We start from the raw sequence: 12,949 nt of genomic DNA on the forward strand, positions 1-12,949 counted from the left end.
TTCAGATATTTTAAGAAAAATTATATTTACCTGTTGTATGTGAATTTAGCTCTGACTAAATATATACATGCTGTAAACTCCTTAAATCTAAAAGCAAACATTCCTCCAAGACACAAGCTTCCCAATTAGCTATAAACTAGAAACGTCTTTAAAAATATTAATTTTTAAAAAGAAAAAAACACACATAAAAGTAGTAGATTTTACTGTTTGCAGTTTATGGGACCGACACTGATCCATAAAGATCAAGAAAACTCCTGCATGACAAGTAGGTTAAGGCCGGGAAAAGCAGAACTTTACAGTTAGCCATTAACTCTCCTCTCTGCCCCCCAAAGAACCGCTAATTCCCTCCGAAAAGTGCCCCCACCCCACTACCACTCCCACCCACTGGATGTAGTTAGTTCCTACTCTTCAGCAGCCTTACCTCTCATCCACTCCACCACTTGTTGCGGGTTCCACTTGCTCACTGCTTCCATTTTTCTCCAAAGCGCTGGGAGCACCAGGGTTTAATTTAACTCCAGAACCAGCGAGACGAATCCGTTAATGGGACATGATTTTATCACAGAAAAGAACACAAGAGGTCCGTTACAGCACAGAGACACACAGTGAAACAACGACCCAACAGTCCGCCACTCACTGACGGACTGCCTGCCTGCTGCTCTGTGGTGGCTGGTTAGCAGCGCGTGGAGCAGGTGTCAGGTTACCATTGCTTTGACCACGCCCCGTTATTCCTTTACCTCCAATCGCATGAGTATATGCGAGGCCGTAGTTAACTTTTGTGGGGAAGGGGGGAGTGTTGTATGGAATGCCATTTATGTCAACATTAAACGATCAGATTATATATATATATATATATATATATATATATATATATATATATATATATATATATATATATATATATATATATATATATATATATGTGAATGTTTTTGAATACTCAAAGGTTAAAGCATTTAACAGCATTTGAAAGAAACTAATTTTTTATTCTTTTATTTCTTGTGTTTGTTTGCTTTTCTTTTCTGTTTAAATACATATATCAAATGTACAATTAAGCAACAAAGCAACAACAGGATTACAAAAAGCTGATAAAAAATTAAAATAATCAAGCTTTATTGTAATGTGTACAGTACTTAACAAATTTATTAGACCACCACCCAGTGTTATGTATATGCCACAGCTGCCCTAAATATTAGCCATTTCCAATTTATATTTTTAATGTTCTGTACTGCCTAATCCACCACAAACACTTTCCTATATTATAATGCTTCAGTATAATTTTTGCTGTTATCCTTAAATTTCCAAATTGCTCGTGAAGCGCATCATTATTATTATTTTTATTAAGATGCTACATTCCACTTAGTTACTTGCGTGCTTGAATACAAAATTAGTTTTAGTGGATTAATTTTATGCTTAATTATTTTCTGACTTCTCAGAGTATAAAAACTTAAATTCTGTTTATTTGGCATCTAAATAACAATATAGTTTTTAGTGTTAAACATATTTTTTGTACAGATTTCAAAATTATTTGTTTCTTGTTTTTATGGCAGGTGGTCTAAAAAAAAATAGTTAAACATATATTCTTAGCAGTTCTTAGCACCCTATCAGGGGCTTCATTTTCATCAATACAAAACAGAGATTAACAGGAAAAAAAGAGACTAATCATATTTGCTGGTTTTGTCAATTTCCACTTTTAATCCCAGTTTTCACCTTCACTGAAAATGTCCCAAGCATATTCCAAAATATAATTATGCCCTTTTATTCCTTTAAATGTCATTTTACAGACCTCAGACTTACATTTCGAATTTTCTCTGCAGTTTTTTAAAAAGTGCTTTCCCCATCATAACATAACATAATCATAGTCACATTTTCCAGGTCATACTTTAGGAAAATGTTTACAAATGTCAAATTCAGGCATTTTCTCTTTATGTCATATAAAGAAAAATGCCTGAATTTGACATTTGTAAACATTTTCCTAAAGTATGACCTGGAAAATGTGACTATGATTTGTTTATGGGATGAGAAAATAAGTAAGAAAGTAAATTAGGTAGATATAACTTCTGTCTTTACTGGATCAGGGTCATTTGTTTGTAAATGCAGTTGCTCGGTATCAGTAAGGAACTTAGATAGTGTGTGCCACTGTGCTTTACGTTTATTATTATTAGTCTAAATCATGTACATCACTGTTCTCTACGCTGCTGCTGCTAAATGTCCGTCTCTGTATGTTTGCCATTGGTTTGTTTTTATATTAAATGTCACCATGGACGACTTCCCTGTTATCTCTGTACATGTACTGTACACATGTGTAATAACCATAATCAGTGTGGCCTTTACTTTCTCAACATATTATTATTAGTGTTTCCAGCATTTACGGACACAACTCGGAAAACAAGCTTTTAAAAACGCTGCCCCCATTTTCCGGAATAATCCCAGAAGAACCTGAAGTTATTAGCTTTTTAAGGATTGTGAAAATGTTTCTCTTTGTCAATGCTACTCTCTCAATCTCCATGAGACTTTTACTTTCAAAAAAGTGTATATAGAGAGCATTCATCATATAAAATGAGAGTTTTGAGTTGTTTCAAACCAAGAATGTAGTTGATTAATCTTTAAATGGAGCCTATTAGAAGATTCGCAGCAGCATTTTCAGAGGTGTGAGGTTTAGTCGCTGCATAGCTCGGAAGCTCTGAAGATGAGTTGACTGTCATCCTAAACAAAGACATTTATCATGAATAAGATTTTGTTTCTAAGTTTTTATATTTCTATTTTTCCTCCCATCATCCAGGATATCAGTGTTCATCCCATGCAAGTATTAGAAATATGCCCATTTTTGTTGTGATATAAGAGTATGTATGCTGTTTGCAACCCATAAATGTTTATAACCAAAACAACAACAAGATATGTGTAAAAGTCCAGATTGGTAAAGGACTGTGAGACCTTTATGTCCTTCATAAAGAGGGTGGACACAGAAAATGAAATATGGGGAAAGAACTTTGTTTAGGAAACTCAAACAATATTTGTCTTGCTTTCCACGCCATTACACCTTTTCATCTTTTAAAATAATGTGGGTGTTGCCTTTGACGGTGTTTTATCGGGTCATGTGTCTCTGGTAATATTCAGTCCACATGAGTTGTGCATGCATTTACTGGAAGTGTTTTCCTACCAAGACTTCTTCTCAGCCTCATATGAAACAAAGCCTCTGCACGGCTGATTATCACATTAAAAATGTTTCTTCTGGCCTGTAATCAGATCTTTGATCTTCTGAGCTCCACAGCAGCTCTGTCATGTGTGCTGGGTGTTGGCTTGTTAGGACTTTTTTTTTCTGCTGATGTTTCCCATGGGAAGAAGAGCTCAGCAGACTCTGCTAACATGGGTGAGAAGTCTAAACCGTAACGATCGAGGAGACAGATGTGAAATGAAAGTAGAAAACTGGAAAGAAACGAGGGTTGCTTATCAAGATGTACAACCACAGTAAGAACCCTGAGTTAATATCTATGGGTGGACTGCGCAGGAGGAAACATGGTGGGGGAAGTTTAACCTTCAGGGGACCTTATTTTAGCACAAAGTTACACTGTGAAAGGTTTATTGCAAATGTGTTTATAATATTATTGCTGTATTCATTTACAATACTTCACAGGAATTTGCACTACCATTAAGATAATTTCATTTACATTATTATTATTATCATCATATTATTTTTTATTAAAGTTTACTGTAAACTGGTTTACTGCAGGACTAATGTAGTTTACTGTTTACAGTAATACACAGTACAACAAACAAATTAAGCATCAGGAAAAATTATTGGTATTGCACTGTTGAGTGAAACATTGGTGTTGGTATCTGGGTTTGCATCACTAGAACAAATATGTTGTGAAGATATTTTCTGACTTCTTCATGAATAAACATATGGCAGTTTTTTAGAGAACACTGCCCTCTTTTGGCAGAAATTAGACATGACGTTGACTCTGCGTGGAAACAAACTTTACTTCATGAGCCACGTGCAGCCCAGTCTGATCTCGAGTATCAGACAGTAAAATTGTCCCATAATAGCCTGTTTTTATTTATTTATTTATTTTTAAGTCAGTTACCTATTGTAAGTGTAAAAAAGTACTTTTTGATAACATTCACGCGGACCATATATGAGCTTTAAAACAAACAAACAAACAAACAAACAAACAAACAAACAAACAAACAACTTTAATCCACAAAAACATGAGTGGGAAATCCTTTACACTTCCTCGAAACTTTTTTTTTGTAAAGATCTATTTACAAAACAGGTGATTTTTAACCTCAGATAAAGAAAGTAACATTACAATGTCAACACTACATCTCGTTTTTTCTACATTTATTGAGTCTACTATCTTTAAACGTGCATCACAGTATTATTTAAAGTAGAAAGACATAGAATTTTCACATTGTGCTTCCCACTGGACCCCCTCAGAATCAGAACACCACACTAGGGAACCTCAAAGTAATCCACCAAGTACCAAAAACTTCAACAATAACTCAGTAGCACAATGAAGCTAATGGGCAGCATCACTAGGATAATAAAAGACATCAGCACAGGAAGACAGAATCCTCGAATCCAGACACTTACATTTAAAACAGCTGATTTTGCACTTTACTGCTAATTTCACTCTTTTAAAGAAAGCTGTCATCACCATACTAGCGCTTAGAAAAGCGCTATATAAACGCAATCCATTATTATTATTATTATTATTATTATTATTATTATTATTATTATTATTATTATTATTAAGAGGTATATTTAACTGATAAACTGTACATTGTTACATACACTGTTAAGGAAAAGATTAAGAGAAAATAGAAAGGCCAAAAATGTTAACTTCACAATAAAATGAGTACTTTCGATCATCAAGTTGAGAGAAAATTAAAACTCATTAATTACATGTAATAATTAAAATCGTTCTTTTTACATTAAAATACATAACAATAATAAAACATTGTAATGGAGGCCTGGTGAGGGAAAAACGGCTAGAATTTAAGAAATTAAATTAAGAAAGCAACATTCAACTTGGTCTTTAAAATGATCTTTGACCCTTGGTTTACACTGTGTTCCTGTCTGCAAGCTGTTTCCCTCTCAGCTGTAGGATTGCTGTAACAGGGGGACTCAACCGTAGTAACCGAGCCTCTGTGTTTACCCTCAGCCAGCTGCAGAGCTGCAGATAAAGCTGCAGCTGAGACTGGAATGATGTATATTAATATGCACACGGTGTTTCAGGAAGAGACCTGCCAATGCTGCTGTATTTTCAGGCAGACAGCAGCTGTGTAACGTTTCATTAGAACATATTCAAGTCATAAATCTGGGCATTGTTCCCGCAGGAATAACAAATATTTACATTATCTTTATTCATTGCCTTGGTAATATTCATTCAGTTTGTATGTCGGTGTGGTCATTAGCACTTATTGTTTTTTACTGTATAAAGAATCAATGACGTAATGTACTGTTTTTATTAAACACATATACTTTAAAAAATTATTTTAAAGTTGTTTTTGGAGAAGTTTTACGAGACACGTCGTTTAATGCGTTGTTTTCGACAGCGGATGGCGCCACAGAGCCACCTGTTGAAATTCAACAGAATGCACTGAAGCTGCCTCTGAGATTGTCTATGAAGATGAGTCACTCTGTGTTCTAGTAGAGGAAATACTAGACGCTTAGAAGTGTTCCTGGGTTCTTTATATATTTATATATATTCTTTATATATACAAACTGTATATACTTTCTCGATAAAGACTTTTTTGAGGGGGTCTTTGGAAGGCTTGTAAATAAAATTGACCTCTCTGTCTCCCAGAGGTCTGGCAGCGTGAGGGTTCAGACTCTTATCTGGTCATAGGACCAGAGGACGGAGACCTCTGATAAATCTGATGGAGCCACTCTTTCAGTCTGGGGGGGGGGGGGTTACATCTCCTAATGCTCCCGTCACAGTAAAACCACTTTAGTCTTTACTTTCCACATCTGGTCCAGCTGGTCTTAAACCCCTGGAACTTTCTCGGTTTACTGTCAGCTGGGATTGCTGCAGTTATCTCTACACTGGACTGGTTGGTTAGTCATCACCTGCTTGTCTGTGTGGAGCTGTTAACCACCCTCAGAGGTGTCTCTTAGCAGGACGTGGGACTTGCAATAGATGTTCTTGTATGTTGCCCTAGTTTTAATGTTACATCGGCGAAGTGGAAGGTCAGGTGTTCCAATCCTGATCAAGGCATCCCTTTAGTAGAACAGGACTCCTGTAACAGTGTGGTGTATGGGGCACAAAACTAAAATTGCTGTCTCTTAGCACATGATGTGAATACTGTCTATTTTTAAATATATAAAAAGTTAATTTATGACACAGTGACATTTCTCAAATATAGACATTATGATATTAGCCCAATAAAGATTGTCATTTGATTGGTAGGGTTTGTCTCCATTATTGTAGGGTCTTTACTGTATGATATAAAGCACCTTGAGGTGACCGTTATTGTGATTTGGCGAAGTTATTGCAATAAAACTAAATTGAATTAAATTTTAGATGAGTTGTTTTTCTTTTTTGATAAATGCTATTTTACTTTGAAATCTGACTTATTGTCTCAAGTACTCTGCATTTAAAAGAAAATCACAAGTGATTTATCTCTGTTATGTTAATATTATTTATTAACTAAATTTCTCAAATGTAAAAAGTAGAAATGTTTGTAAAGCAGCATCTTTTCCAAAGTTTGTGCTGAAATCCGGTAATTGCTGTAAGATATTTGTTTTAGTGTTTACGTTAATGGACATTAATATCAAAATAAAAAACTGAAGCAAAGCAGCTCATTTACATCTGTGTGTTTCACATAAAACTATGTAATATATAAAACAGACAGACAAAAGACAATGCTTAAAGTTCAACGTGGTTTGAAAAAGAGTTTTAGCCTTTTCTGATGCTTCAGCTGTTCAGTCTTTGCTTACTTCTCATGAATCTTCACTTTTAATCTTTGTGCTGCAACCGAAGCCATGAGTGCCTGAAATCTCCGACAGGGCCTGATTATGGAGCCTCCATCATAAAGAGCGGGGCTGCAGAGACACCAGCTGTCCGGTCCCTGAATTTCCCTCAGAGTGTGACCTCCTCCTGCCGGTGAGAGCTGCACTTTTTTTTGCCCCTGCGTGTTTCGCAGCTGATAATCATCAGATCCGCATGAAGCTGGAGCTGCTCGGTCGGACTGCGACTTCCCGGGAGAGTTTAGAGAGGAAAGAGTCAAAAACAAAAGTCCAAAGGTCCTTCTGGCTGCTTTTAACTGTCGCTTTCAGTCCCATCGGGACCTGCTGTGGAGGACCCACCGGGTCTGTGTTCCTTAACTCGGCCTTTTTGCGGTCCGAGCTGCCGCTGAATGGGACGCACATTTTCTGCTCGCCTGTGCTGCGATGGAAGCGGAGAAACCACCGGGCTCTCCGAGGTACTTGTGATGCCTTTAACTTCTGTTTTTCATTCGCGTGAATGCTGTGAAAAGCAAACAACCTGTTGGCAAAGTTCAGTCTTGGTGCAGGTTCAGTTAATTCAGAGTTATTTTATCATCTCATAAGTGAGCGAAAATCCAGATGTAGCCAACCACAGTTTACAGAGAGATCAAAAGGAAACGGCTCATATTCATGTGCACGAGCTAGAAGTCGACTGTAATAAATGTTTTAAGTTAAAATCAGAATTTTTACACAATCATGAAGCGGCAGTTTAATATGAGATTTTTATTTCAAGTTAAACATAACAAAACAATATCTTTCATGTCAACAATCAATATTGCGCCGCTTAACTTATTCAAACCAGGACTTTAGTTTTGGCTTCAAATGAAAACTGTCTGTAAATAATGCGATAATCTGACCCTGATGTTCCTGCAGTTTAACTGTTCAAAATGCAGAATTTATTCATAGAAAGTTTCTGTGTAACACTGTCTGAGATAGATGGCAAACAGCAGATGAGCAGTATGGGTCCCTTTATGGTTTGCCAGCTTGCCGGCAGCCACAGTTCCTGACTTTAGCACCTGTTTCAGACGTTATTATGCAATTCAATTCTATAAATAAACTCTGCTTCAGAAGTCAGAAAGTGTCGAGATGATGAAGTCAACTTTTTGAAGTCAACTCGATGGCGCATGTGGAAGCTGTCAGACACCAAAAGCGTCCGGTAATGCTCATCTGCTGTTTAGTCTCTGTTTCATTCATATTGTTATGCAGTGATTGCAATGCTCATGTCCAACTCTGCTTTTTAATATTGGAGCTTTATTAGAATACATGTACATGAATAAGGGTTCAAAATAATCGTTATGTGCTCCTGTCTCTTTAAGGCCAGCCTTCTCTTTAAAGGAACTTTTTTTGATTGGACAGCTTCTGGAAACCTACAGAGGGGCAGCAACAGGCCTCAGTGAGCTTTGTTGCTTGTAGAGACATAACAGAGAGCCATATATTTGGGGGGGAGAAGTCCTTAAGCATGCAGTACACAAAAAAAGGAACATTTTTATATTAATAATATTATTCAAATGAGATAAATTAAGATAAAGAGTATCTCTCCCTTCAGGTTTATACCCCTTAAAGCGGCTCGCTAGCACCTGAGCACTGAAAGTATGAAGCCTCTGTTGGAGTTGTGCTGCTTATTTTTATTATTTCTGCAAACGAATCAACACAATATTTTATTTTAGGGGCTAAATATGCTCAAACCTTCACCAAAAAGTTTGCACACATGTCAGAAGTGGATAAACCCTTTGTATTTTATGGGTTTTAAATATGAGATCCATATTGTACAGTAATGCCACTGTTTTGCACATGTCTCACTCTGTATATTTTATTTTATATATTTTATTTATTGTTTACTCTATTTTATTTGTAAAATATGTGTGTGTACACACACACACACACACACACACACACACGTAGAAAAATATTTAGTATACACATCCAGAAATGCATATACTATTATATATTGTACATATATTTATTAGTTTCAGATGTAGCCATTCTTGTATTTTTTGTTTACATTATTGTATTTTGCACAACTCTGTTGCTTGTGAAGCTCGCACACAAGAATTTCACTCACATGTGCTGTACCAATGTACCTGCACATGTGATGTGACAATAAAAGTGATTTGATTTGATTTGAGAGGTGCAAAATGGTCCCAAAGGGCCCCCTGAAAAATTTCAATGCAGTTGCCCGGCTGTTTTGCTTTGCATACACGTATGGCATTTAATACACACATCTTAAGCTGTATGGAAAATCCTCTTCGAGCCATGCCTTATACCCAACAAGAAGTCCACTGTTTTTCAAGGTGTATCACAAACTCAACCCAGAGAGGCATCAGCGTGATCTTTGGCCAGTCTAATCGAAACACATTTCTTCAAAGTTTTGAAGTTCTGTGTTAGACTGAGTATATATCTTCTAGTCTGTCTTAAACTTCACATGCTAGACAACTCGGTCATTGATCCAGCTGCGGGACGCCTGCATTACAGTAATGAGTCACAGTCACAGTGCCACCTACTGGCAACAGTAAATCAGCATCATGTGATCCCTCGTACGCTTGTACGTTATGTTTGCGCCGTGTGGTTTTGGTTTTTTTTCTTTGTTTGTTTTTTTTTTTTTAATCATGTGCAGCAGTGTGATGTGTCCTTCGTGGGTGTTGTATAATGCAGCGTCATGGACACAGGAAGTGACATGTTTATGCAACACCCAAGAAGATTCCAGGCTTTAAAACATCGAAATGGGACCTGTGCTTTGTTTATCTGTGACCTCAGTAAACACTTTCATGATGAGTTTTTGGGCTCAGTCACTAATTTCAGGTCATATTTAATAAAATTGCTGAAGTTCATTTTGTAAATTACGATCGTTATTAGAGTCAAGAAGGAGGATTATCCAGGATGTGCTCATTGGCCAATGACCTGTAAACTCACGCATCACTAGGTTCGCTTTTCATGCCCAAATTCTCAGTAAGGAGGCATCTCTTCTTCCATCTTTTCTTTACAGTCAAGTGGCCTTCATGCTGAGGGACCAGTCGTCACTGCCTGCATCTTTAATAACAAACATGTTTATGAAAAAATTTAAAGGTACAACAGAACAGGCTTTTGTGACGGCTACAAGTCATCGGAAGGTTTACAAATTTGTCTTTAACCTTGACATAAACAATTAAAATCATTTACATTTTCATGTAACTAATGACTTATTGAAAATTAGCTGTGCTTAACACACCTGCACAATTTTCTTCTTGCGTTTTTATGGTCATTTATTTTTTATTTTCACATGTATTTAAGCTCAATATGTTAACATAAGATTTCACAATATTTAGACATTCATATTTTGATATTGATGTTAAGAACTGTTCTGCATTTGTTCTGATGGCGCCACATGAAAGGACTCAGCTTTCGAGCGTATATTGTTATATTGTTGTGATGTTTCCTTTCATCTTTCCCAGTGTGCACTGTGACCTTTAGCATAGGTAAAGATGTAAAAGTGTGCCCCCTCTGTGGCATTACACAAACATTTTAAGATGGAATAGCTCAGTTAATCATTACATCATCAAGTTACTGATTGCGCTTTAACGTCTTGAGTATAAACATTTTTATGTAGCTTCTCGAGTAAGGATTTCAGTGCCACCAAAGTTGATGTCTATTTATGTGCAAGTTTCTTACAGATTTTAACGTTTGAGAGATTTTATTTTTTCCTGACTGATTCATCTTTCCTCTGTCTCTATTTCTAGCAGATGTTTTGAGTGAAAGCAGCAGAGACGGGGAAGATCTGCAGCATTTCATCGTTGTTTTCTTGCTCCCGATCAGCAGTCTCATCCAGCAGGTCAGAGGATTTATTGAGGATTTAACCACGTTATAAAACTCTTTAAAGGCGATCTACCCGAGAGCTCAGGCTTTTACTTCAGTCTATTTTTCTTCTGGTTGGCCTCGGAGATGCTCTGCAGTGAGAGGAAGCTTTATTCGCAGGATTTCAGTGCTGAAAAATTGGGACAAGTGATTGGACGCACGATGCTCTGCTGACCGTTTTTCTTTTTTAAATTTTGGATGTTCACCTTCGAGGTCGTTCTCCCACCACCACGTCACAGATAGCAGACAATGTCTACCGATAACAGCCCGCCGCCCCTGCCAGCTTCTCCAAGGTCGTTCCATGCCCTACCTCATCACCCGGCCCCGCCCACCCCATCACCTTCTCCCAGCCCGCCAGCCACCATCTGCAGCCGGCTTTCCAACGGCAGCCAGTCGGCGCCCAGCCCCACGAACTCACGGGGCTCGTTCCACGGCATCTCCTTCCTGCTTCAGATCGGACTCACGAGGGAGGCGGTCACCCTCGACCCTGGAGATGTGTCGCTGTCCTCCGTCAGGGAGCTCGTCTGCTCCATCGTGGATCAGAAGGTAAAACCAAAGGGTTTTTTTTCTGTACACTTTCCTTTTTTTCCTCTTTTTTTTTTTTTTAATCCACAACCTTAAAGCAGAAGTTTGGAGATTTTAACTGGCACGTCTCACCTTCAGGATTCAAAAAAGTTCACATCCCACATCCACCCATTTAGTTGTATAGAAATGAGGCTCAGCACCTTAGCATCCCTTTGTCCTCCTCACCCCACCCTCAGAGGCTCAGTGCCACACAACTTTCTTTTTACCTTTCATATAAACTTATTGGTCAAAGGTCGGAGTTCAGACACCGGTTGACCATAGGCTGCAGGGCTGAACGCAGCGACACAGGTTTGATTCTGAGCCGAGGCTCTTTGGTGACTGTCTAAACCCACCCTGTTGTCTAATAAAAAGTCCTAATTTTTTTTTTTTTTTTTTTTTAAATTCGGGGTGTGTATGTGCACATAAATATGCATGATTCGATTCCTTGGATCAAAGTAAGGCTCAAGCATGCCGATGCGGCTTTCCACCCCGGTGTAGAACCCACTCGTTGCTGAGGAAGCCACAGAAGGGAGAGTTTCCAAAACAGCAGGATGCCGGTCTGTTTGCTGTACCTGTACTGATTACCTTAAGAGCTTTAAGGAGAGGGTGCTATTTGGAGGAAGTCATAACAATTATAATCTGTGCTGACCAACAACAATCCCAGCGACTGAGAAAACACAACCCCGGCACGTCTACGTGAATGGAAAACTGTTCTGAAGAAAGTGTTTTCCTCCTCTGGTCAGCCTACAGGAGGAAAACCCACAACGTGTCATTCAGTCTTTTTTATTCACAGCATCAACTTCTCCTCCTTTTTTTCTTTTTTTTCTTTTTTTTGCCTTCGCTGCCCTGCTGGATTCCTCTTTTCTAATCGTCGTGTGTCGAGCCTGTCACATTCTGCACTTCAACAAATCTGAACTTTGGCCGCGATGTCTGCGAGAGCTCGTGAGCTGCAAGCATTTGATTGCATTTGTGGAGGAAGGAGTGTTAAATGTTCTCCTCTGCAGTGATGAGCTAATAACGATTAGTCCGCTGCGTCTCCAGTGACTCTGTCAATCTCTGCATGATCTGCAGCTCCATCATCTTGGTAGTCGTCACTGAGCTCGGAGGCACATGAACTGCTCCTTACCTGTTTCTTGTTAGAATGGCCGTCCAGCTCACAGGGGATTTCCCAAACACACTAAGTGTTACTGTGAGTAGGTACACTCCAAGACAGTCAATTATAGCCTGTCTAAAGAAGTGGCTTAATAATATGAAGGACCATCAAAACAAATGAGAACCGAAGTACCAGGGTGAGATCTTTATAAGGTAGTTTGCAAACCAGGCGGGAATTGCGCTTGTTTAGAGACCGTTGCAAACCCCCACAGGCAAGAAATGAATCCTATGTGGACACAAATAATTATCAGGTGTGTGGACTTGTGCACAAAGCCCGATGTTAATGGTCTGATGCCAAAAAAACCCTTAAGTGGGTCCTTGCGTGCTTGCAGACGGTGATATACAAATATATTAGAGTCCATCATATAGCGACCAGGGCAGGCATCATTCTGTCAGGCACGTCTAAAAATAAAACCA

The 12,949-nt window shown here is 38.3% G+C and overlaps 2 protein-coding genes across 3 annotated transcripts in view; one reads left to right on the forward strand and one right to left on the reverse strand.

Moving 5' to 3' along the window:
• Positions 1 to 653, reverse strand: part of LOC146618122 (connector enhancer of kinase suppressor of ras 3-like) — a 42,936-nt gene extending 42,283 nt beyond the window's left edge. Inside the window, exon 1 of the mRNA XM_085373037.1 lies at positions 422 to 653. Coding sequence (XP_085229163.1) covers positions 422 to 473 — 52 coding nt within the window. The 5' untranslated portion in view covers positions 474 to 653. The remainder of the gene's footprint in view (positions 1 to 421) is intronic.
• Positions 654 to 7,173: 6,520 nt separating this feature from the next.
• Positions 7,174 to 12,949, forward strand: part of LOC146618123 (serine/threonine-protein kinase D3-like) — a 54,027-nt gene continuing 48,251 nt past the window's right edge. The window contains exons 1-2 of one of the 2 annotated variants that reach the window (XM_085373318.1): positions 7,174 to 7,425; positions 10,702 to 11,362. In XM_085373318.1, coding sequence (XP_085229444.1) covers positions 11,066 to 11,362 — 297 coding nt within the window. In that variant the 5' untranslated portion in view covers positions 7,174 to 7,425; positions 10,702 to 11,065. The remainder of the gene's footprint in view (positions 7,426 to 10,701; positions 11,363 to 12,949) is intronic. The other variant, XM_085373319.1, reaches the window with a different exon arrangement.

The sequence above is a fragment of the Diplotaxodon limnothrissa genome, linkage group LG15 (assembly GCF_057381915.1).
Source record: "Diplotaxodon limnothrissa isolate DT_005_m linkage group LG15, D_limnothrissa_male_GT1.1, whole genome shotgun sequence".
Taxonomy (NCBI): Eukaryota; Metazoa; Chordata; class Actinopteri; order Cichliformes; family Cichlidae; genus Diplotaxodon; species Diplotaxodon limnothrissa.